The sequence below is a fragment of the Trichosurus vulpecula genome, chromosome 3 (assembly GCF_011100635.1).
Source record: "Trichosurus vulpecula isolate mTriVul1 chromosome 3, mTriVul1.pri, whole genome shotgun sequence".
Classification (NCBI taxonomy): Eukaryota; Metazoa; Chordata; class Mammalia; order Diprotodontia; family Phalangeridae; genus Trichosurus; species Trichosurus vulpecula.
The window spans coordinates 99,224,710-99,250,846 of record NC_050575.1 but is presented as its reverse complement, the minus strand read 5'-3'; the positions used below and the strand labels follow the sequence as shown (position 1 = coordinate 99,250,846).

The following is a 26,137-nucleotide window of genomic DNA, read 5'->3' as shown; positions in this document are numbered from 1 at the left end:
ACAGCCCACAACACTCCTGAGCGCAACCCTAACTAGATTAAAATGTAATTGGGAAATACTTAACAAATAAATACAAATACAGTAAAACCTAAATAATATTACATTTTAAAACAAAGTCATTTAAAACGAAGTCCTGGGCGGGGGATACTTATGAATGAAATAGTGGTCCCTATTTCTATTTGAGTTTGACACCACCGGACTAGAAGATGTCTAAGGTCTCTCTTCAAGGGGTGTGTCTATGAAGCTACGATCCATTCTCCAGGGTCGTGGAGAGCTGATGGAAGACCAGGAAACAGAATAGCAGGCCAGTGGGAGCCCCTGGTTTTGAAGGTCCTCCTGCTCAAAGGTGAACCTATTTCTTAGCTCTGTTCTAATTTCCTCTCCAACTGTGAGTTTCCGTTCATGACCTTTGCAAAACTAAACTCTAATATAAAAGGTACTGTGTGCTCAGAGAGGGCTCCTAAGCCAGATTTGGACTCTACAATCTAGATTTCTGTTTGTACAGGGCATGCTTTGGAAAGCTCAGTCAACTTGGAGTGTTGTCTAAGGAATGAAATGTTTCACCTTTGGTTAATCACAACTAATTCATTTTTTATTACTAACTTCCTATCTCCTATTTGCCATCTGATTGAAGGTGTTACCAAAGGCATTTAAATTGCATCAAACTGCCTCAGAATTGCAAACACCATCCCATTTTTTTATTGATAGACACATTACCATACACATATTTCCCTGCTTGGTACTTCCAGGAGGTCTTCATGCAACCTCAGTGCGGCAAATTCAGCAAGATGAAAATATGATGCAAGAGCCAAATTAAAAAGCAATCTCACCATCGTCTAATCAATCTGGAGATGGAAAAAGGGTCACCAACAGCAACAAAGAAAATCTTGACTACTACAGCCCAGCACTGAGCCCAGTCAAAGGGAAGAGAGACCATTCATGCTCTTCATTCTTTTATTCCAACAGAAAAATCCAATGGACATCCATCCAGCTAACGCAGATGTCAGAGACATGCAGTGGCCTAGTTGTCGGTTTTCTGCTTAACAGAAAGTTAAGTAGAAAATCCTTTCCTAGGCCAACCCTTGGTGTTTTAAATGTCTCCATTCACTTTCCTACCTGTAGTAAGCAAAATCTAATGACCATGACTGAAGCTTTCTAGCTCAGTAAAGATCTTGAAGGATCTTAGGATTATGATTCTCAACATCAGTTTTCACTAGCCGTGACAGACAACAGAAATGCAACATGTTTGGGAGTCTGGGTTGAGTTTGAACTATCCAGAAGTAGTCTTAAAATTTTTTAAATTAAAGTTTAATTGATGTTGGTTTTTTTAGATCACATTTAACTACTTCATGGTTCAGTATCAAAGACCTCCATGAAAAAAGGGCTGCTTGCCAGTGTGCAATGACTAGCTTTGATAGACATAGCTCTTCTCAGCAATGCAAGGACCTAAAACGACTCCAAAAGACTCATGATGGAAAATGCCATCCACATCTAGAAAAAAAATATGGAGTCTGATCGCAGATCGAAGTAGATTATTTTCTGTTTTGTTTTATGTTTTTCCTTGTCATGGTTATTCCCATTCATTCTTATTCTTCTATACAACATGACTAATGTGAAAATATGGTCAATAAAAATGTATATGTAGAGCCTATTTTGGATTGCATGCCATCTTGGAGAGGGGCAGGGGAGAAGGGGGGAGAAAATTTAAAACTTATGGAAATGAATGTTGAAAACTAAAATAAATTAACTTATTAAAAAAAAGGAAAAAGGGCTGCTTTATCATCCTGATACAAATGGCCATCTTCACCATGACCCTTACATGAGGTAAATAAACACTGTTTCTTAAGCTCAGTGTTTGATGTGGAAAGTGTAACTTTGCCTAATAGGAACTGTTATACTCTCATAGACTCTTTTCTTAGATAGATACATACGCTGTGCCATCTACGTTGCCAAAGACTGAATTGGGACAGAGCTGGGAGGAATGGGTGGCACCTTGGATGACAGAATCAAGATTTCAAAGATCCTGACGGAGGATTTGGCCAAATCAAATATGATGAGATTAACCAGAGATCAACATAAAGTCTTATTTTTAGGTTCAAAAATTCAAGTACATGATGAAAGAACTGGAACAATTTGTATGAAAGGGATTGGGGCAGGGAGTGGGGGTGGGTGGGATGACTGGTGGTGTACAAAATCAGTATTGAGTCAATTACAGCCAAGAAAGCACATACGTCCTTTGGCTGGATTAAGAAAAGTATAGCGTCTAAGAATGGTGAACTCCTCGAGGGCAAGGGCTATCTTTTGTCTTTCTTTGTATCCCCAGCATTGGGCACAGTACCAGGCACACAGTAGATGCTATAAATGGTTCCTGACTGATTGGTAACTGAAATATGGAGGTGATTTCAGCCTTGGTCAGACCACATCTAGAGAATCAGGTTTAGTTCTGGGTTGCCATTTTAGGAAAGACACTGAGTATTCAGATGACAGTAACCAGAATGGTAAAGGGCCTTAAGTTCACGTCACATGAATACCAAGCTGGTTAGCCTAAAGAAGAGAATTCCTGAAGAGTGGAGGGAGCTGTCTTCAAAGTAGCTGAAGGCCTGTCATGTGGGAAAGGAAATAGCCCGGGTCGGCTTGGTCCCAGGGCACAACTAGGGACCATCAGCAAAAATTACAAAGAGACAAATATAGGCTGGACATAAGGAACAACTTCATAATGAGAAGAATATCCCAAGGGGAGACAGGCTGCCTCACAGAGTTCCTTCTTGCTACAGCTCTTAGCAGGATGACCAGCTATCAGGGATGTGACAGAGGGAGCCTTCTTTCATGCAGCAGCTGGAGCTCAATGGCCTCTGAAGTCCTTCCCAATTCTGATTTAAAACAAGTGTTCATCTGAATTAGATGGCAGCCATAAACTCTCCATTTTTGCTATTTCTCTCCTAATCATCACCACCACCACAATAACAGCTAAAATGTATATAGCATTTTTAGGCTTGCAAAGCACTGTGAAGTGTTATCATTATCCCCATTTTATAGAAGAAATGCAGGTATTGTTTTTATTACTTAATCTCTCTGGGGGGCATGGTGAGTTCCTCCATCGGAATACATGTCCTCAGGACTATCTTTGTACCTTAGTGCAGTGCCTATCAAATCATAGGTGCTTAAGAAATGATTATCAAACTGAATTGGTCTAGGAGTCACTTTCCCAAAGCTTTTGTGGAGAACCTGGCTGGTATTGTTTCTCCTGTGTGAGTTTATGGAAGGAGACTTCAAGTTCATAGACCATGGCAAATATATAAGATAGCATTTATGGAGAAAGCATATGAGAAGAAGAGGAGGAAGGAAGGAAAGAAGAAAGAGAAAGAAAAGAAGAAAAAAGAAAGAAAGGAAAGAGAAAGGAAAGAAAGGAAGAAGAAAAAAGAGAGAAAGAAAAATGGAAGGAAGAAAAGAAAAGAAAAAGAAGGGAAGGAAAGAGAAAAAGAAGAGCAAAGAATGAATGAATGAAAGGAAAGAAGTAAGAAAGGAAGAAAGATGAATGAATGAAGGAAGAAAAGAAGAAAAGAAAGAAAAAAGAAAGGAAGGGGAAAAGAAAGAGAAAGAAAAGAAGAAAGAAAGGAAGGAAGGAAGGAAGGAAGGAAAGAAAGAAAGAAAGAAAGAAAGAAAGAAAGAAAGAAAGAAAGAAAGAAAGAAAGAAAGAAAGAAAGAAAGAAAGAAAAAGAAAGAAAGGAGGGAGGGAGGGAAGAAGGAAAGAATGAAAGAAAGAAAGAAAGGAAGGAAGGAAGAAGAAAAGAAAGAAAGAAAGAAAGGAGGAAGGAAGGAAGGAAGGAAGGAAGGAAGGAAGGAAGGAAGGAAGGAAGGAAGGAAGCTCTTTCTTCTGCTATAATGGATGTCATCCTCCAGGCCTTAGGCAGATAGAAGGGAGTTTTGCAAAATCAAAGGAATAGCAGAGGTAATCCTGTCTTCAGAAGCCAATCCATGAAAATCCAAATTTACAAAAGAGAAAAATTAGGGAATGATTATTCACTTTACAAATTTTTTTAACTTAGAAAAGGATCCACACCATAGTCTCTTTAAAGAGTAAGTTCAGCTAGGATATTTTAAAAGGAGGTTTGATTTATTGAATGGGAATTCACATACGATTTTGTAGACACCTCTATAATGTGTAAAAAGGACAGCCTTGTTTTTATTACAGCTTCTTCATTTTTTGCTCCCCATTAAATTTTAGCTATCCACTTAAACTGGTGAGCTGACTTCAGCTACAGCAGAAATCTAAGTTGCCATAATTTTCAAAGAATCAAACAACTCCCTCTGGGAGGATCACTTTATGATGCATTTGTCCCTTCCTTCCCCCCAGTGCAGGAGGCTACCACTGTCACACACTGGGGAATTAAACTTTCATGAAGTGTATCCTCTGACCAGAGTCCCACATTGGACACTCTGGATGGAATACAGAAATGGTGTAAGATCAGGTCCCTGCCCTCTGGGAGATCCCAGTCTTGTTAGTGAGACAAGACTCAGCAGAGAAGCTGACACAGAAAGAAAGGGAGAACTAAATTAGGAGCAGTGTGGTATGGAGTAAAGAGATCTATGGATTGAGAGTCAAGAGAGACTTGGGTTCAACTCCCACCTGCATGATGAAGGAGATGGTTTCAGAAAAACCTTGGAAGACTTATATGAACTGATACAAAGTGAAGTGAGCAGAACCAGAAGACCACTGTACACAGTAACAGCAATCTTATAATGATGATCAACTGTGACACACTTAACTACTCTGATTAATACACAGATCCAAGATAATTCCAAAGGACTCATGATGAAAAATGCTATCCACCTCCAGAGAGAGAACTGATGAACTGTGAGTGCAGATGGAAGCATATTTTTTCACATTATTTGTCTTGCTCCCCCCCCCCATATTATGGCTAATGTAATAGTATGCTTTGCATGACTTATTTCTTCCCTTCTCAATGGGGAGGTGGGGAGCTGGGGCAGAGGGAGGAAGAGAATTTGGAACTAAAAGTAAAAATCAACAAAAAAAAGTCACCTGCAAAACATATTATTACTACCTGTTTGACAACCAGCAAGCCATTTAATCTCTCTGAGCCTCAGTTTCCTCATCGGTAAAACAGGGATAATAACACAATAATAATTGCTAATAATAGCCTACATTTATGTGTGCCCACTATACATGTCAGACACTGTGCTTTACAAATATTATCTCATTTGATCCTCACAACAACCCTGGGAGGTAGGGGTTATTGTGATCCCCATATTATAGGTGGGGAAGCTGAGGCAAACGGAGGTTAAGTGACTTGCCCAAGGTCACACAATAAGTGGCTGAGGCTGGATTTGAACTCAGGTCCTCCCGACTCCAGGGCTGGTGCTCTACTCACTGCACCACCTAGCTGCCCCAGGGTAGATGTTGTGAGGGAAGTGTGTCCACCCCCACCCCCATCTTGAAAGGACATTCCAAGTAGGGGAAGGTTCTGGGTCTAACACTTAAAATTTCTGCCCAATTTTAATCAGAGTCCTTCAAGATCTGATTTAAGAAGCTATAGAGATCATGCTCCCTCTTCTCAAATGTGCCCTTTCCTCAAAGTGAAACACGTTTGATTACCATCATAACCTGTACATATAACTGGGCGGAAAGCCTCAGCCACACACCTCCGCCCAGATTACATGCTGAAAATAAATTTACCCGACACCCATGGCCCCAGTGATGGCCCCTCCCAACTAATTCGCCATCTTGATGCAGAAACATGAACCCTCCTAATCCCAGCTCTGACACTTAGAGGTGGGCAAATCACTTAACTTCTCTGGCAAGCCCGTTCCCTCATCCGTAAAGTGAAAAAGTTAGACTTGATGGCCTCAAAGAGACTTTCTGCTTCTAAAGCTAATGAAATGTACACATGCTGCTGACCCTTAGAGCCTCACACTTACTTATGGTCTAATAAGAAAGGACTGGTCTTGGTTGCAAGGTTCACGGGCATGCATGTACCGTGGCCTCGGCCCAGTAAACTTCTTTTTCCCCAGATTCTCCCCAACCATATCACCATTTTCCTCATCTGCGAAATGACACATTCACACTGGAGGACCTCTAAGGTCCCTTCTCCCTCTAAATGGATACTCCACACATGACTTTCTGCTGGGATAGATAAAGTCTAAGGAGGGTTAGCCACAGGATTCTGAACAGGAAGGAACCTCAGAGGCCAAATGGCTCATCTGACAAATGAGGAAATGGGGCCCAGAGAGGTTAACCAACTTCCCCAAGTTCACACAGCAAACAAGTGACAGAAGGGCATCAAGACCCAAATCCACCACCTCCACAGCCAGTGGTCTTTCCATGGCAGAGCTGTCTGACCATGAGTCAGTGGGAGTCTCCAGAATTCACTCTGGAAAAGTTTTCTGCTGAAGAGCAGGCTGCTTAGGGCTCTTCTATTTACACGGCTTACCAGCAGTGAGGTCTGAAGGGGATTCCTCAGAACAATGTCCCTTAACACTTCCTACTTGGTAAACAATCATTTCAGTACATGCAGATAAGATAACGGGGCAGCAGCGGAAGCCCTATCTCGCTCCCTGTCAAACCCCAGACCAGGGAGAATCAGTGTCTTTTTTGCTGATGTACTGAAAGTGACAACCAGTTCCCACGGTTCTGGCAAGTCAGATTTTACTGTGGTCATCAAGGCAATCTGATTACTGTTTGGGGGAAGGACAGAGAAGCACCATGTTCTTCCCCCGCTGCCTCCCCCACGCTGCTCCCCATCCTCCACCCCAGCAGAAAGGGAGAGTTTGACAATTCCAGATCGAGCCGTGCCTTTTCCCAGTACCTGGCAATGAAGCCGTGCCCCAACAAATGTTCCCAATGGACTGACTGACTCAAGGTTCCCCAGATTAGTGGTACACCGTGGGATCTAGAGTCAGAAGGATCAGGAGATGTGTGGCACAGTGGAGAGGGTACAGACTGGAGTCAGAGGAGCTAGGTTCAAAATCTGCCTCTGAATAAATACCTACATGTGTTTATAGGGGCAGCTAGGGTGGAGCATCAGGCCTGGTCAGGAAGACTTGAGTTCAAATCTGGCCTCAGATGTTTAGCTGTGTGACCATGGGCAAGTCATTTAACCCTGTTTGCCTCTGTTTCCTAGTCTGGAAAACGAGCCAGAGAAGGAAAGGGCAAATCACTCTAGTGTCTTCGCCAAGAAAACCCCAGACGGGGTCATGAAGAGTCAGATGCAACTGCCACATCTAGGAAGGAAGGAAGGGAGGAAGGAAGGAAGGAAGGAAGGAAGGAAGGAAGGAAGGAAGGGAGGAAGGGAGGGAGGGAGGAAGGAAGGGGAGAGGAAGGAAGGAAGGGGGGAGGAAGGAAGAAAGGGAAGGAAGGAAGGAAGGAAGGAAGGGAGGAAGGAAGGAAGGTAGGAAGGAAGGAAGGAAGGAAGGGGGGGAGGGAAGGAAGGAAGCAAGGAGGAAGGGAGGAAGGAAAGAAGGGAAGGAAGAAAGGAACGGAGGAAGGAAGGAAACAGAGGAAGGGAGGGAGGAAGGAAGGAAGGGAGGGAGGGCGGGAGGAGAGGGACGGGAGGAAGGAGGGAGGGAAGGAAATAAGCATGCTACGTGCCAGGGACCGTGCTAAGGGCTTTATATGATCCCATTTGACCCTCACAACAACCTGGGAGGGAGGTGCTATTATTATCCCCTCTTTACAGCTGAGGAAACTATTAGGCAAACAGAAGTTAAATGACTTGCCAGGGTCGCATAGCTAGTAAGTGTCTGAGGCTGAATTTGAACTCAGGTCTTCCTGATTCTAGGCCCAGCATTCTATCCACTGCCCCAGACTAGCTAGATTACAAATCCCTCAGAGGGCAGGGCCTGTTACTAATTTGTATATATCTACATACTTTCAGTTATCTCCCCTAGCTAGATTAAAAAATCCTTTGAGGATAGGCACCCTTTTCCTCATCTTTGTACCGCCAGCACCTACCTGTGTGACCTCAAGTTAGTTACTTCACCTCCTTGGCCACCTAGAGGAAGAGGGGAGTGGTCTAGACCTCCGATGTCACTTCCATCTCTAGATCTATGACCCCTGCATGTTGTAACCCAGATTTGAACCTCATGGTTCTGCCGTTCAACCCCCAGGTGACCCTTGGGCAAATCACTTAACTGATCTGGGCCTCCACTGCCATATCTGTAAAATGGGAGAGTTAGACCGCATGATCTGTAAGACTCTAAATCTATGACCTTGTCATCCTATGACTCATTTTAATGTTTTTTTAAAACCCTCTCCATTACAGAAATGGATTAGTTTTTTTTTTTAATGGATTTAAATACCTCAGAAATTCTTTATATCTGGGGGCTTTTCTTCCTCTTATTCCATCCTAGATTCTCCTTTCCTTTTCAAGGAAAATTCCCTGTTGAGTCAGCCTAGAGAGCTCTTCTTTTCCTTAGAGGACTCTCTTATATCAAATGCTTCTTAATAACAACGTCCTTTACCACGTTGGCCACTCTCTCCTATAGAACAGAAGGATGGCAGGGTGGTGCAGTGGAAAGAGAGCACTGGGCCTGAAGTCAGGAAGGTCTGAGTTCAAATACAGCCTCAGATACTTACTAGTTATGTGACCATGGGCAAATCACTGAATCTCTCTATGCCTAAGTTCACTTAATTGTAATAGCACCTACCTCTCAGGGCTGTTATGAGGATTAAATGGCTTAATATTTGTAAATTGCTTAGCAAAATGTCTGGCACATAGTAGGTCCTTAACAAAGGTACTTCCTTCTTTCCTTCCTCCCTTCCTTCCTTTTTCCTTCCATCTTTCCTTCCTCCCTCTCTCCCTTCCTCCTTTCCTTTTCTCTTTCCTCCTTTCCTTTCTTTCTTCCTTCCTTCCTTCTTTCCTCCTTTCCTGCCTTCCTTCCTTTCCTTCCTTCCTTGCTCCCTCCTTTTCCTTCCTTCCTTCCTTCCTTCCTTCCTTCCTTCCTTCCTTCCTTCCTTCCTTTCTTCCTTCTTTCCTTCCTTCCTCCCTCCCATCCTTCCTTCCCTGGATGTGTGTGCTCCAGCTTGTCCTTCCCAAAGTGTGGGATCCAGACCTAAATAAAACGGATGCAGATATGGCATGACCAGTAGAAAGGAGAGTGCAGGACCGTCACTGCCTCATTTAATGCAGCCAATAATAGCACCAGCTTTTCTGGCTCTTGTCAAACACTGCTGACTCCTTTTGAGCTGCCAGGCCACTAAAGTATCTTACATCAATTTTGTAATTATGAATTTTAAATCAAACAATTGTTGTGGGGGAAAAGGTGCTTTGTAAACCTTACAAATGTGAGTTATTCATTACAGACATCGTCCATAATAAAAAAAAATTCAATTTCCTAAAACAGGAGTTTTCTCAGAGACAATATCCCTGTACTTGCTTCTCATCTTTGCTTCTTAGAATCCCTTCTTTCCTTAAAGGCTCAGCTCAGATTCTACCTGAAGTCTTTCCTGATCCCCTGCTTCTAGTTCCTTCCTCTCCTCCCCTCCTAAAAATTACCCATTTGTTTAAACCTCTCTGCTGTATCCTCCAATAGAAGGTAAACTCCTTAAAGGTAGGGATTGCTTCACCTTCTCTTGTTTCCCCAGGGCCTTGCATAGTGCCTGGCACACAGTAAGCACTTAATAAATGCTTGCTAATTGATGACTGGTTGCCAATGAACATGTCTATGTCTCCCCATTCTAAAACAAGTGCTTCCTTCCAACATCCTTAAACTTCTGTCCCCCATTTCTTCCACCATTCCACTGCCAAAAGTCTTGACAAAGTCACCCACTGTTTATCCCCCCTTCACTCCTAGATCCTTTGCAATCGGGCCTCCATCCCTATCGTTCTAGAGAAAATACTTTCCTGTAGGTTACTCATCAATAATCAGCTAATCAAGAGGTCCAGAGGCTCTTTTTTCAGCCTTCACCAGCCTTGATCTTAATCCAGTCCATCAGTTATCATGTCACATTGATCTGTGATGAGTATTAGCTGGTGCTGACAAAGTCAGCTCTTGTCCAAGAGGCGGGCTTTTAGATGCCCTTATCTCTACACTTCACTGCGATGCTGAAGAGGTGATTGCCAGGTGGGTCACTTAAATCAATTCACTAGCAAATCAAAGCAACCTCATGGTCATTGGTCCTCTTCCAGAAAGAAAGGTGAAGGAGGAAGAGAAGGAGGAAGAGGAGGAGGAAAAAGAGGAGGAGGAGAAGGAGGAGCAGGAGAAGTAGGAGGAGGAGGAGGAGAAAGAGGAGGAGGAGGAGAACGAGGAGGAGGAGGAGAAGGAGGAGAAAGAGAAGGAAAAGTAGGAGGAGGAGGAGAAGGAGGAGGAGGAGGAGGACGAAGAAGAGGAGGAGAAGGAGGAGGAGGAGATGATGATGTTGATGGTGATGATGATGATGATGAACAACCACCATCACCATCAGCTGGGTCTAGAGTTACACTGTGGAGAGAAGCAATGGTCCCACTACCCTCTGTCCTGGAGAGATCATGTGGAGTGTTAGATCCAATTATTACCACCTTTTAAAAAGGATAATTGACATGGTGGAACAGTGTGCAGAAGAAAGCAACCCAGAACAGAATGAAGCCCATGGCATTTAAGGTTCAGTTGAAATTTAGCCTAAAGAAGACAAAACTTAGAGGGATATTTTCTTTCAATTACATAAAGGGTCATTGCTTGCCTTCTCAAGGGGAGAGAAGGAAATGACGGAGAAAATTTGGAACTCAAATTTTTAAAATACAGATGTTAAAAAATTCATTACATGTAATTAAGAAAATTAATTTTTTTAAAAAAAGAGAAAAAATATTTAAAGGGGTGTCATGTAGAAGGGCAAATAAACCTTTTCTCTGGTCCTGGAGGGTAGAACAAACTAGAATCAGAGTCAGGTCAGAGGACCAAGGTAGGAATCCTGGCTCCTACTTGTACAATTTTGGGAAAGTCACTTACCTCTGTGGACTTTCAGGTTCTTCATCTGTAAAATGAGGAAGTTCCATTAGAAGATCTCCAAGGGCCTTGCCAGGAGTAGATCCTGCGATCTTATGACCAATAACAAGGACCCTCACAGAAGACCGAACGCTAATAAAAAATACCTCTAAGATAGTCTTTCCATATCAACTCACCTACCATCCTGATTTAAGTGCTGCCTAAAAAGGCATCTGTGGGGAAATGAATAAAACTACTACCATGATCTCATGAGCTAGGAGATTTGATTATCTCTACGAAGAGCAACCAGTCTATGCAAGAGGTTAGCATGTGAGCATCTAGTGGATGCAGCGCACACATGGAGGGCCTGCTGGCTCTCTATCAGTCAGACCCCAGGGCCCTTTATCCATAAGTCGCGCTTAGAGCCCGAGGAGCAAACCAATAACAAAAGAAAGGACACGGGCTGTGTCTGAAATGCCCTAATACTAATTATCTGAGAAAATGTATAAAAACCAGCTCTTTAATCCATCCACTGTCCTAGCTTTCTTGTTGCTCAGTCAATTTTCGGTCATGTCCAATTCTTCAAGACTCCATTTGGGGTTTTCTTAAGAAACTGGAGTAGTTTGCCATTTCCTTCTCCAGCTCATTTTGCAGATGAGGAAATTGAGGCACACAGGGTTAAGCGACTTGCCCAGGGCTACACAGCTAGTAAGTGTCTGAGGCTGGATTTGAACTTAGGATAATAAGACTTTCTGACTCCAGGCCTAATGCTCTATCCTTTGCACCACCTAGCTGCCATCCTGGCCTTTTTTTTACTGAGGTTTAAATGTTCTTCCTTGGTCCCCAATAAGTTTGAAAATCTTTCCAAGGACATATGTTTATCCATCCCAAAACTTAAAGTCAACAAAAGGGAAAAGAAGAAGCACAGGGCCAGGGACAAGAAAACCTGGGTTCTACAATCAGTTCTACTCCTTATCCTGTTGTCTGACCACTAGCTAGTCATCTGAGCGTAAACCCACCCCACCCCACCTCCACACACACATTTTTAGGTTCCTTTCTTGTGTTGTCTGCCCCCATTAGAATATAAGCTCTTTGGGAGCAAGGACAGTCCTTCTTTTTGCTTGCATTTGTATTCCCACATTACTGCTTAGCAGTGATACCTGGCACATAGTAGGTACTTAATAAATGCTTACTGACTTCACTTCTCTAGGTTATTTTCTTCCTGCTTTAAGTATCTAGGATTCTCTCTGTATCACTACGCCCTCCACCAATGTAAATTGTAACCTTCAGAGATAACTCAGTCAACAGGCATTTATTAAGTGCCTACTATGGTGATATCATTGGTCCTCTTTATGAACAGAGGACCAACAGCAACAACTACGTGCAACGGATTAAAAGCTGGCTGGGGATATAAAGGAAGACAAAAATTCAAGAGTGGTTTTGCCTGAAAAATTCATCCCCTGGGGCTGAGCGTCTCTGACCTTGGCTTGCGGGTCCCTAAGCCCAGAACCTGCACAATCCATCCTTAGAACCATCCTCAAAGCCTTTCCAGTTATGTAAGGCTGTCAGAGTTCTCACCACAGTGAGGCATTGGAGGAAAATTTTCTGGCTGGAGGGCTGAACCAGCTGGGCCAAAGAATAGCCCCTGTCCTACTTACCTCACAGGGTTCAGGTAAGGATTCATTCAACAACATTGAGGAAGAACTGCTAGCGTTCTGGGCTTTGTGCTGGCTGTTACAGGGAATACAAAAGCAAAAAGACACAGAACCTGGCTTCATGGAGGAGCTTCATGGTCAAAATGAGCCAATGAGGTGGTGCTTGTAAAATTATTTTAATAGTAACAAAGATAATAACTAACACGTATGTACCATTTTGAGGTTTGCAAAGCATTTTATGCATATGATCTCATACAATAACACTGTAAGAGAGGTGCTATTATCATCCCCTTTTTACAGCTGAAGAAACTGAGGCTGAGCTCTGCTCAGGGTCACATAGCTAATGAGAATCTGAAATGGAATTTGAACTCATCTTCCTGATTCCAAGGTTCAAACTACCCTGCTATTCATCCTTCATTTCCTAAGAGAACCAATGATATCACGGAGTGATGACTTGCTTGTGAATCGAATTTAAGTGAGGCAGAAAGCTGCAGAGTCATCAGCCTCACTGTCTCTTCTAGAGCCATCAAAGTCCAGTGGCAAGACAACTGGCAATAGCCTGGGATGCAGTGGAAATCCTTGGCATCTTCTGTGTCTGACCAAGCTCTAAGCACCTACTTCAGCCACCTTCACAGCTGCTGGAACAAATCATTCTCATCCACCCATTCTGCTTGGGGAGGTTTTCCCATGCTTGGGGTAGACACCCCCCCCCAACTCACGGATGGGTCTGAGACCTGTCAGTTACCCTCAACCTGGGTTAGCCCATCTGCCCATCTGCTGAGATGGTTTTACTAGAGGGTGGCCGCTGCACATGCGACAGCTTCTTGGAGCCTCAGGTGAGAGTTGGGTGCCAGGTGGATGAGTGGCCCTGAAAAGGCCTCACACCAGAGTTGCTACTTCTCCTGGAACACCATCATACACATACAAGATATTAAAATTCTACCACAGACTGTGAGACATGGAAGAGACTTAGGGATTACCTAGTCATAGGTTCATAGAATTATAGAAGAGATTACAGACATCCAGCCCCTTATTTTACAGATTGTGAACTCAAGCCTGGAGAAGGGAATGAGTGTCCCGAAGCCAGCTATAGCAGAACCAGAGTAGGGGTCTTGAGACCACCAGTTCAAGGCTTTCTCAGCTTCACAGGAACGTGCCCCTCCCCCCAGGGTTTGCATTAAAGAGAACATAAATATGGATCCTTAAAGATGTTTTCTTATCTAAACCTGGAGGTGTTGCTTCCTCACACCAGGGAGCAAATGTCTTTACAAAGCTGCCTGGAGTTTAAAGACAACACAATGAGAACTGGGGCCCTACCTTGCCATCTTTTAGTGACACAAAATAAAAAAGGAGAAAGTCACAAAACATTATACACAACTATTAAGGGGGTGCATGGTAGTCATTGGATGGAAAATTGCTAGAAAAACCCATTAGCAGCATAATAACTTATTTTTAATGTTGAGCTGTTAGGAAAACACAATTATATGCTTCATTTATACTGAAAGATACCATCCAGCATACGGTAAAAACATTCTGTGCTCTATTTAAAACAAAAAACACACAGAATTAGGAGAGAGAGAACTAGAAAAGGGGAGAAAATTGCATTGTCCATCTGGATGGCTGGTACCCTTCTCTCCTCTTCTCCCACCCCATCCCCATCCCCACTCACAGGCAAGTCCCCATGCTCGAGTCAGTAATCTGCATATAGATTTGAAAAGGCCTGGGCCTCCTATGCAGATGAAAGCAGAAAATGCGCAGGCATGAAAAAAGAAGCAATTGTAAGATACACCCCAGAACTTTATTCCCAGACACAGAAATAGCTAGGAAAAGACTTTACCTGGGGGTGGAGAGGGAGGGGGAGGGGGAGAGAGAGATGAGAGAGAGAGAGAGAGAGAGAGAGAGAGAGAGAAGGAGGGAGAGGGGGAGAAAGAGAGGAGGGACAGAGAAAGGGAGGAAGAGAGAGAAAGGAGGGAGATAGAGGAGGAGGGGGGGAGGGGGGGGAGGGGGAGAGAGAGACAGAGAAAGGAGACAGAGACAGAGGGGGGAGGGGCAGAGAAGGGGAGGAAGAGAGAAGGGAGGGAGAGAAAGAGAGAGAGGAGGGAGAGAAACAGACAGACAGACAGACAGAGACAGAGAGAGACAGAGAGAAGGAGGGAGAGGGGGAGAAAGAGAGGAGGGACAGAGAAAGGGAGGAAGAGAGAGAAGAGAGGGAGAGAAAGAGAGAACGAGGGAGAGAGAGAAAGGAGGAGGGAGAGACAGAGAGGGGGAGGGGCAGAGAGAGAGGAGGGACAGAGAAAGGGAGGAAGAGAGAGAGAGAGAGAGAGGGAGGGAGGGAGGGAGGGAGAGGGGGAGAGAGAGAGGTGGGGCAGAGAAAGGGAGGAAGAGAGAGGAGGGAGATAGAGAAGGAGGGGGTAGAGAGAGAGACAGAGAGAAAGGAGAGAGAGACAGAGGGGGAGGGGCAGAGAAGAGGAGGAAGAGAGAAGGGAGGGGGAGGGAGAGAGAAGGGAGGGAGAGAAAGAGAGAGAAGGAGGGAGGGAGGGAAAGAGAGAGGGAGAGAGGAGAGAGAGAGAAAGTGAGAGAGAGAGAAGGAGGGAGAGAAGAGAGAGAGAGAGAAGGAAGGAGAGGAAGAAGGAAAGAAGGGAGAGGAAGGGGGGGGGGAGAGGGAGAGGGGAAGGAGAGGGAGAGGCAGGCAACAACGGAAGGGAGGAAATGTATAGTCCAAGATAGCTCATCCAGTCAGAAGCAATCTCTGCACCTCCCAGGGATAATTGTGTTCTGAATTTCATAACCATTTGGGGCCTTTTGCTTTATGAATAAGCAATAAAACACAGGATTGGAGTTAGATGGGCTTCTCCAATCGTTCTTTCCAGGAAGGGGGAGGGGGATGGAAGGGAGGGGGAGTTGAAGAGGGAGAAGCTGGTCTCAGACTGACAGCAGGAACTTTAGGCATCATATATAGGTAAAAAGAAAAAAAGAAACTGCAGATTTAGAGGGGTCTGCAACCCAAGCCAGCTCGACTCTCTTTTTCCCTATCTGTATATTTGGGGATCGGGGCTTCAAGGGGCAATCAAACAAGACTGACCTTTACGCCCAGTCTGTTACATAAGATCAGCCTAGTTTTCAACCAAAATATGTCTATTATTCCAAAAAGGAATGAGGAGAAATGTCTCTGCCTCCCCACGTACAGACAAAACAACAACCTTCAGGGCTGGAGAAGCTTGCATTACATAGCTCTGGAATCTGATTTCATAAGGCCCAAGGCAGAAAGAGCTTCATACACTTTCTGTTATGCATAAAAGACCATGGCTGGAAAGAGAAGGTAAGTCACTGAAATGCTTCCAAGTCCAAAATAAAGTGCATTTGAACTAGGGTTTCCCAGTCTTAGGGATATACTCTCTACTTATCCAGCCCCTATAAGGGGAAACCCAGTTTCTGGACCAAAGACAAAAGGTGGGGAAAAGGATAAAAGATTAGTTCATCTTTTTAATGCTCCTGTGATATTATGTTTTCTTTTTTTTAAACATTGTCACCCCTAATGAATCGCTCTACTCTCCCCCACAATAGAACCTTCCCTTGTAGCAAATAAATACAGTCAAGCTAAACAGAACAACACAGCAGCCATGGCTGGAAATACATGCCTCATTCTGCATCTATTGTCTACCATCTTTCAACTGACATACAGAAAGCATGCTTCACTATCAAGTCCTCAAGTTTTTTAAAGTCCCAACTGCCCACTAGGTCCTTTGGTCTTTGTCCCACCCAACCATTTCTGAGGGTAGCCAAATATCCAGCTCTTTGAAAGCGAAGAAGCTTGAATACTAGGCTGTTCATTTCAAGTCCAACCATCCATCAGTAAAGCTTGAAAGGAAGGCCTATGGTTTATACTCACTTTAACCATGCTTGGTAAGTCGAAATGCCATGGAGTGGGATCACCAAAATTTATTCATTAGATTGACCTAGGTCAGATTCGGTTTCTGACAAGTTCTCAAACCACTCCTGCAAATTAATCTCTGCCTTGAGATAACCAAGGTTTAATTATCTGTAATTTTAGGGCCTTCTACTCACAAGCTTGTTCTGAGTTTCTCACACTTGATTTTTGCTTTCACATCTCCCTGCGGTGATGGAGTTCCTTGAATGCTATGCACATGGACCACAAGCTATGGCAGATTCTATCAAGCTAGAAAGCCTTTGAGTAGAGGTCAAAGACTTCATCTCTGTTTAAGTCCAGAGATTCTTATCACAAAGTTACCCACAGGATGATGATTTTTTCAGCCACAGGGGCTCTAGTTGGACTTGGCTTCTGGATTATAAAAGGGCTGCAATGAACATTGGTGGAGGGAAATAAAACTATAGGTCCTTTAAGTATTGTATTAAGTTTTAAATCTAAAACCCAGTCAGACAAGAGCCCTAATAAAGCCCCTCCCTAGCTCGCCACCCCCGCCCCTCCATATCATCCACACACAATTATGAGCAAGGTAGATTATTCTGTTTCACTGCAGATTTCTATAGGTTTGGGAAGCGGCTTCCCCAAGTGCATTAGCACCCAAGAGGTGGGCGTTAAATTACATCTGCAGTGAAGGGTGAACCTGTCACTAACAGCTGTTTACTTTTCAAAGATTGGTGGAGCTCCTGAAATGTGCCTGATGGATGGTCCTGCAAAGCCGTTGTTCTAAAAAAGTGGGAAATCAAAGGCGGAGGGGGGTGAGCATCCCCCAAGGCGAGGTGCCCCCAGTCTTCCAGAGGATTTCTGAAGGAAGCTTTCTTTCTCTGTAGGCGGTGGACACGAGACCACTGGCTTTCTTTGGAGGAGCTGGGCCGCAGGGCTGGTGATAGGCCACGACCTCCAGGCACCAAGCCGAGACTTCCTTTGCCCATAGGGTCTTAGACTTAGAAGAATGCTTTGTGGTCGTCTTGATTTTACAGATGTGGAAACTGAGGATCTCACAGGCAATTTGAATTCATATCCTCTGTCTCCAAATCTAGCAGTCTTTCTACTGTACCACACAGTCTATCATTCTAGAAAAGGCTCTGACCCTGAAGAAAATGTAATGAACTGGTTCCATCTAACTCAGAAAATAGATTTAGAGCTGGAAAGAAAGGAGACCAACTAATCTAACTCCCTCATATGATACATAAGGAAATTGTAGCTTGGAAGTGACCTGCCTAAGGTCACACAGATAATACATAGAAGTCATGATCTGAACTCAAGTCCTCTGACTCCAAACCCAATATTCTCTCTACTCTATCACACTGCAGGGCAGCAGTGAAGCCTTCTCAGATAAGCAACTCAGCGAGATATGGCAGAATTCTAGGATATTGGCAAGAAAATTCACAGTGATGATTTTTAGGGGGGTAAACAAAAGTTTTTATTACTGCTATTTCACATATAATTTTTTAATAAGTTTATTTATTTTTAGTTTTCAACGTTCACTTCCATAAATTTTAAATTTTCTCTCCCTCTATTCCTTCTCTCTCCCCAAGACAGCATGCAATCCCATATAGGCTCTACATATACATTCCTATTAAACATATTTTCACATGAGTCACATTGTATAGGAGAACAGTGATAATTAAGATAATACAGAAATTTACTGGGTAAAATATAAAAACAAAGCAACTTGTTTTCCGAGGTTCCCAACTGAGGACAGAAAAACACTGTGACAACAAAGTCACCACCTGCGCAGGAGATCCTGCGCCATAGTGCTGTGGCATATGACAGAAATTTAAATTGTATGGCAGCGATTCTAAGTATCAGAGTAATTCATCAAAATTTATTACCCCATCTCATACAACATCTTTCCACTAAGATGTAAAATTGCAATTTACCACAACCCATTAAGTTAATAATTACTTACCATATGGTTTCAATGCTACTCCCAAACCAAACTAAAGAGAATCATGTAGGATTTGGCCTATGTAAATAAGATACCCGTCGGCTGCTCTCAGCCTACAAGTTACAAGAAGAGATGCAGCCAAGACAGATTAAAAGTACCGGTAAAATTAGGTTCTCTAAAATGAAAAAAAAAAAACCTACCTGAGCATTTTTAGCCAACATCCTCCACATGCATGTTCCTTAGTAAAATAATGACCAGGTCTACACCATTGCCAGTTATCCAGAGGGTTCTGGCAAGAAAGCTTCCATTTGCCTGTTATCTAGTATGTCAGTGAATCAACGAACATCTATTAAGCACTTACTGTGTACCAAACATCGTGCTAAGCTTAGGAAAAGTAAAAACAAGTCTTTGTCCTCCCAGAGTTTAAATTCTAACAGGCAACAGACACAGTGATAAACACGATAACAAGTGCCTACCAGATGCATACAAAGTAGAAAGAAGGTAATCTCGGAGAGGCAGGAATGAGTGGAGAGGGGGACTGGAGAAGCCTTCTGGAAGAAGGTGGGACTGGAGCTAAGGAAAAAGAAGGCATTGGGGCATGTGTGTCACTCGGATCAGATCAGAGTGGTTTCACAATTCATAAACTAGTTAACCCCTTCTTGGCCTTCCTCCGGCACTGGTGCACTGAAAAGAACACCGACTGGGGAGGCAGAGGACCTGGGTTCAAATACCACCTTTGCTGCTTGCTATATGAGCAATCTGAGGTCAGCTTCCCCGGGGTCTCAGCTTCCTCATCTACAAAGATGAAGGGGTTGAACGAGACAGTCTGAGAGATCCCTTCCAGCTCTAAAGTCTGTGTCAGAGACTATGTCGACCGTGCAGTCAGAGAGAGGCCTGACGTTGATAGGTGCTGGGCAGAAACAAAGAAATCAGGCTGACAGGAGCTTCGAAGGCATATAAGCAAAACAGGCATATTAATTCCTGTTCCCAAACGAGGGCCTCACAAAAGCCAAGGAAAACTCTATCTACAGGCTGAGGAAAAAAACAACCATGGGTCACTCACTCCCACAGAAGGGTTGGGTAGGGATGGGGCACAGGTCAAGGGTAAAGGACAGCAGGTGGGGGCAGGGGGAGAAGGGGAAGAATTCTCTGTAAGAGATGCTGAAATCCTGTTCAGATTTCATGAGATGGTCAAGTCATCGGCTCTTTTTAATGGAAATGACGCAGCATCATATATAGCCTAGAGCAGCAAAGAAAAATGAAGACTAACAGCTCCGTGCTCTTTTAGAAACTCAGTGATGATAACAAAAGTTCACCAGGTACCAGACCACGGCTGTGGCCACTGACTTCAAGCTGCTTTGACTTTCAGAGGTTTTTCTTTCCTGGGTCAAAGGCTGCACTGAAGGTGCTTATGGCTTCTGCCAGGCCTGAGCAGGAGAGGAACTATCAGAGCTATTTATATTCAGTGAGACTGAGTGCTCTGGGCTCCACTCTGCAGTCTGCAGGCCCTGCAGACCTATGGGAGGTTAAAGGCAGCACAGGGATGAGGACCTTCCTGGCCACTGCCATGGCTCCCTATTTCTCTCCTACTTTTCATAGAATCGCAACTTTAAAGCTAGGAGGGACATTAGAGGTCATCAATCCAACCTTCTCATTTTACAGATGAGGAAAGGGAAGCTCGGGGACATGAAGTAACTTGGCAAAGGTCGCACAGCTGGCACAGCCAGAATTTGAACCTGGGTCCTCTGGCTCCAAAGCCAGCCACCATTCAAAGAAGTACCCTAGAAGTGTGGGTGGGGGAAGCAGCAGGGGGAGAGAACCTGTATGCTAGAGCTGAATGATGCAAAGACTCTACTGACCTGGCTTCCATCTTTAAAAACATTCATCCCTCATTTGTGCACCAAAAACCTCAGCAGTTTTCAAAGTGCTCATTTGAACATCACAACTCCATGAAGAAGTAAAGGGAAGGATGATGATCTCCATTTTTACAGATGAAGAACCTGACACCCGGAAAGTGAAGTTCATAGCTTTCTGGTTTGAAGGAGTCTGACTTGCCAAAGGTCACACAAAGAATTAGTGCAAAAAGTGTTTCTCCTCTCCTGCCAGGCATAATCACTTTCTAAGGTGGTGGTTGTGGTTTGTCCTTTGTTCTCAAAGGGGACCATGACATCAGGGAGGTGATGTCGTGACATGCGAGTGAATCAGATTTAACCGAGGGAGGGCTGTGCAAATTCACCAGCCTCACTTTCTCCTCCGGAGTCATCTGGGTCCAATGGCCAGATATAATCCAGTTGTCTTGACTCTCTAAGGAAGGTGGAAAGAGAATCTCCCTGCTATGCTGCTTCTCCAATATGGGGCCACGAAAACCTGACCTGATTGTGGTATTTAAATATCTGAAGGGCTAGCCTAAGGAAGAGTGACTCAATTCATGCTGCTTAGCCCCAGAGGGCAAAACTGTGACTAAAGGGAGAAAGTTAGAGAGAGGCAGGTCAGACTTTGGCTTAACATAAACCGTCACAGCTAGCTAACAATAGGCCGCCTCAATCAATCCACAAGTGCCAACTATATGCCGCGTACAAAGGATACAAGGACAAAAGGGAAAATAGCTCCTGTCCTCAAGGAGCTTAGTCTTGGGAGTGGAGGGGGAGTCAAAATAATAAGAAGAATGTTAATGACAATAACAGCTAACGTTTATATAGTGCTTTAAAGTTTGCAAAGCACTTTACAAATATTATCTAATTTGATGCTCACAACAACCCTAAGAGGTAGGTGCTGTTATTATCCCCATTACACAGAGGAGAAAACTGAGACAAACAAGTGGTTAAGTGACTAGCTCTGGGACAAACAGCTAATAAATATCTGAGGCTGGATTTGAACTCACAGCTTCCTGAATGGAGATCTAATGCTCCACCCACGCATAATATAAAATAAATATAAGGTGACTTAGGGAGGAAGATGCTAGCCGCTTAGGGGTAAGGGGTGGGCATGGGGGGCAAAGGAGGATCAGTTTTGTACTTCGGAGAAAGCAGGGGAAAGAGAAACCAAAGATTTAACCAAGCAAATCTTTCACACGCCCTCTCAAAGACAGAGGCAGCAGCAGCTTGGTGGCTGGAGTCAAGAGATCCAGGTTGTAAATCTTGGCTTTACCACTAACTGCCAGGCATCCGTGGGCAAGTCACTTGCCTTTCTCTGGCCCACAATTTCCTCTTTTATAAATTGAGAATGCAGGAATAGATATTCCCTTTCAGTTCTACGGGTTTGTGGCAAGGGGGATGACTTGAATAATTTCTTACTGCCAAAGTTATTCCTATCATTCCTGTGAGGAACTTTTGACACCTTGGATAGCTCTGAATGCCCTCTGGACCTTGAAACCAACACACCCAGTATGGCTTTCCCTTCCCCTGTTTTAGTTACTCCAGCCCAAAACAACAGCAGCACCTGGTGGTGGTGGTTGGGGCCCTCTGAGCTCCTCTCTTAGGTACCCAAAAAATATGGGGGCATTGCTCATCATGAAGGCAACATCCACCTTTAACCTTCCAGCCCCAGGAAAGAAGTCATAAACGAGCCCAGATCAGAGCTGTCCAAGTCTTATATGTTAAGAAAAAGTTTGAACAAACAAAAACACATGCTCCCCCTTTGGCACCGATCACATGACTCTCTGCATACAAATGTTTGTAAAACTAAATTTCCCTAGGAGCCTTCCTTTCTGAATTCCCATGCTAGGACACTCAAAGGGGCCTATTACATGACCATCACTAGGCCAAACACGCACACAGAAGTGGGGCTACTGACTGGATGTGTTTCCTGGGACAGAGAGAGGCAAAAACCAAGTTAGCCAGATTCATCTCTACTCCCTACTGCAATCCCTGTTTTTAAAGATGAGTTTGAGATTTATGGGACACTCAGGCTGCTCTCCTCAGACCCCACATGGAAAACATGGCACAAATCTTTCACACAATATTCTCTCTCCTTCTTGTAAATGTTCAGATTTAAAACCAGAATTCTTGGCTCATTCTGGTGAGACTAAAATAAAAACAGGCAAAGTGAAACAGAAACCTGCATTTTAAGTGAAACTCACCTACAAAGAGTTGGAGACAACACTTCTGCTATTGATCAACCATTCTAAAACACAGCTATTTGTAACTTCATATGGAGGGGGGCAAGATACAAAACAATTTCACTACATGACATGCAAGTAGGTACTCAGAAGAGCATATTTTTATATGTTCCTTCCATTGCACAATACTAGAATAGATATGGCCTTATCATAGGAATATAGATTTAGCCGTACAGGTCATTGAGACTAATTCTCTCATTTTAGAGATGAAAAACCTGAGGCTCCAGAGGGTTTAAGTGACTTGCCCAGGAACACACAACTAGTGCCTAAGGCAGAATTCAAACTTACATCTCCCTGACTACAAGGTCAGTTCTCTACCCATTAAGCCACTCTCTCTTCATCTAGGGCTGGCTCTGTTATAGCCCCTTCTACTTCTCACGTTCTGAGTGTATGTGGGAGGCATGGAGAGAGGAAGCTCCTGAAACAAGACTGAACTAAATCGTTTTCTGCAAGGCTACTGCCGAATTTCCTTCTCGCTAACCTTTTGCTGGGACTCCTTCTCAGCCCAGGTGTCATGGGATGGTCCTTGTGAAGAATGATTCCCGGTAATGGACATCCTACTGCTTTGGTCCTCCTGGTTGAAAGATCGATTCCTTAAATACCTCTGACACTCCCCAGTATGCCCCTGAGAATCCTGGTTCACAGCCCCTGCAGCTCAAAGATGCTCTCCCTGCAGCATCAGGCAAAGAAATCTAGGTTGCCAGGTCTATCCGTCATGGAGGAAGACAGAGCTCTGCGTAGCTCTAGGTAGGTTTCTGTGTTGTACTCACTCGGGTGCATATGCTCGTGTTGTGGGAGGAAAGAGGGAGGGAGTCTACCAAGGCAGGGGCTAAAGAACCCCCAAACCCTGAGCTGTGCAAATGAAAACAAATGGACACCCAGACCGGCATTTCCCCAGTAGCCGAGCACCCGCAAGCCAGGTAACACAGCCTCTTAAGCCCGAGGCAAAAAGAAACCCCAGTGATGTCTGGGCAAAGCAAGAGGAAACAAACAAACAAACAAACAAAACACAGACCACAAACGAGGCTAACTCACTCACCGTAAGGCTCTTCCTGCCCATTCTGAACATTTTCCAGCCTGAGCCCCTGGAGAGGCCAGGGCAACCACGGTTCGCTGGGAGAAGCCTGGCCAACCCTGCCTCTCCGCCCGCGGCCGCGGCGCCCCCTCCCCCACCTCTCGCCACACAACGCAAGCAGGACTGACTGCTTCGCAGTTTGTCTCCGCACTGGGGCATTTAGAAAACCGCGGGGGGGAGAAGGCGGTATAGACCTTCTCCGATCTCCCTTCCCTCTTCCTTTTAGGCACCAACACACATAATTCCAAGCGGATAAACGCCCGGCTCAAATGGTCAATAGCTCTTTTTAACTGAGTTTTGAAATTCCCTCCTCCGAGGGGGAGAAAAAGGAACTTCGTTGCGTTTAACACTTCATCTCCGAGAAAGCCAAGGTGAAGTTAAAACTACACTTCCACTCGACACCAGCCTCTGGTCTGTGGGGGTGGGGGTGGGGTACTCTGTGTGACATCTTTTATTATCACGGGGGGGGGGGGCAGATAGACATCTAGAAACCGACGGCGTGCTGGCAACCCTTCCATTTCCTAAGAGATGATCCAGGGGCTGGGCGGTCTCGAGGCTCAACTGTGCAAACAGCCGAGAGGAGTCTAAGGGAAATGAAGGGGACCTCGGCGGACCGCCCTAGCTGGTGGAGGCGGCGAGATCGCTGCTCCCGGAGCCGGTGCCGATTACTTTGGGACTTCGCTGGTTGTGAGGCGTCTGTTTGTAAATAACTCCGGGATGTCTCCCAGCTCCGCTATGACAGCTTCTACTCGGCAATTAGACTTTTAAAGCCCAAATTAACGTCAACATCGAGAAGTTAAAAGCCTCCGAAGCGGGCGTGGGGAGGCTTGTACACGCGAAGAGGAGGAGGGAGAGCAGGGAAGAGCAGGAGTCCCAGAAGGGCCAGAGTGCGGATCCTCAGGGAGCCGAGTTTTCTCCCCGGGTGCTCGACGAAGCAACAGCCCCTTGATCCCCAATCCCATCCCCATCCTCATTTCCAGTCCCAACCCCCTCCCTCTTCTCCTCCTCCTTCTCTTCCTCTTCCTTCTCCTCCTCCTCCTCACTCGCAGAGGGGGGATGGGGAAAGGGGGCGCTCGCCCCTGTCCCGGGCCAAGGGAGGGAAGGAAGGAAGGACAGGACACAGGGCTCCCGGCACCCGGCCAAGTGCGCTCCTTTCAAACCTCAGGCCGGAAGGCACGGGTTGGGGGTGGGGGGGTGGGGGGGAAGCATAGGACAAAAAGCTGCAGCCAGCCTGGGTCCGGGTCCCCGCTGGTGCCCCAGAGCCCCCAAAGTCGCGCATCCTCCCCGCCCACACTCACCTTATTACAGTGGTAATAGTCCAAGTGGCCCAGGCAAGTTGGGTCTGCGCCGGGGAGGGCACCCACCGCCGTCGGAGCCGCAGGGTAGAACCTCACGTCCATGCCGGGGATGCGGGCGCAGCGCAGCAGAGGGCGACGAGGAGGAGGAGGAGTGGGAGGAGGAGGAGGACGAGGGGGAGGAGGAGGAGGAGGAGGAGGAGGATGAGGAGGAGGAGGAGGAGGAGAAAGAGGAGGAGGCGGAGGCAGAGGCGGAGGCGGCTCCAGCGGGCATGAAACCGACTCGGGCTGCCGCTCTGCCTGGGTCTGAGTGCGTGCGTGAGTGAGTGAGAGTGAGTGAGTGTGAGTGTGTGTGCGCGGGGGGCGGGGCGGGGAGAGGGGAGGTGCTGGCGGGGCGGGCGGGGAGCGAGTGGAGCCCCGGCTCCTGCCTATTGTTCCTGGAGCCTAGGGCCGGCCCGGGGCGGGGTGGGGGGGGGGATGGGGGGTGGAGAGGGAGCGGGACCGGCCGATCTTCTCCGCCAGCCGGCCTGTCCCCCGGCCCTGGAGAGGAGGCAGGAGCGGGAACCTGAGCCGGCCGCTACTGCTGGAGCTCGCTGCCTCCGGCCCACCTGAGCTCGGAGAGGAGGCTCGCAACCTTGCGCCCTGTCCCGGGCTGGAGCCAGATGGGGGTGGGGGGGCGGGGGTGGAATGCTAGTCAGCGGCCCGCAGAGATCGGGGCACCGACTCAGGGGGAGGGGGAGAAGATGGCGCTTTGGCTCCTCTTTCCCGTTGCCGCCCCCGACCCCTGGCCAGTGCACCTGCTCCGGCTGGCGCGTCCCGGGGACCGGGTGGCGGGAGTCAGAGGCCGCGCAGGGCCCGGGCTGCTGGAGGACCCCGGGGAGAGGGCACTCGGGAGTGGGGGCGGGAGCTCTGGGCAGAGGCCAGGGTCCAGGCCGCTGCCTGTGAGGGGGCGAAGGAGGGAGGGACAGAACGAGCCTGCAAAACTCCGCGGCCCCGAGGAAGCAGAAACTCGAGCAAAGTAGAAAGCAGAACCCAAAGTGACAGATGAGCTGCTGTGACCCAGGGGCAGGGGCCGGGCTGGGAGCTTTGCTCCCCAATTTGTGAACTAGTAGGGACCCCAGGAGCTGAGCAAGCCACCTCTATCGCAGGAAATTTGGGGTTCCGATCCCGCCTGAATCCGCTGTCTCGAGTTGTGGGCTGTAGACCTGCCTTTGCCCTGGCAGGTGGCAGGGAAGGGGGAAAGG

The 26,137-nt window shown here is 46.0% G+C and overlaps 1 protein-coding gene across 2 annotated transcripts in view; it reads right to left on the bottom strand.

Moving 5' to 3' along the window:
• The window catches only part of TOX2 (TOX high mobility group box family member 2), a 324,865-nt gene extending 299,636 nt beyond the window's left edge, over positions 1–25,229 (bottom strand). Inside the window, exon 1 of one of the 2 annotated variants that reach the window (XM_036748221.1) lies at positions 24,897–25,229. In XM_036748221.1, coding sequence (XP_036604116.1) covers positions 24,897–24,998 — 102 coding nt within the window. In that variant the 5' untranslated portion in view covers positions 24,999–25,229. The remainder of the gene's footprint in view (positions 1–24,896) is intronic. The other variant, XM_036748222.1, reaches the window with a different exon arrangement.
• Between the last annotated feature and the right edge of the window lie 908 nt (positions 25,230–26,137).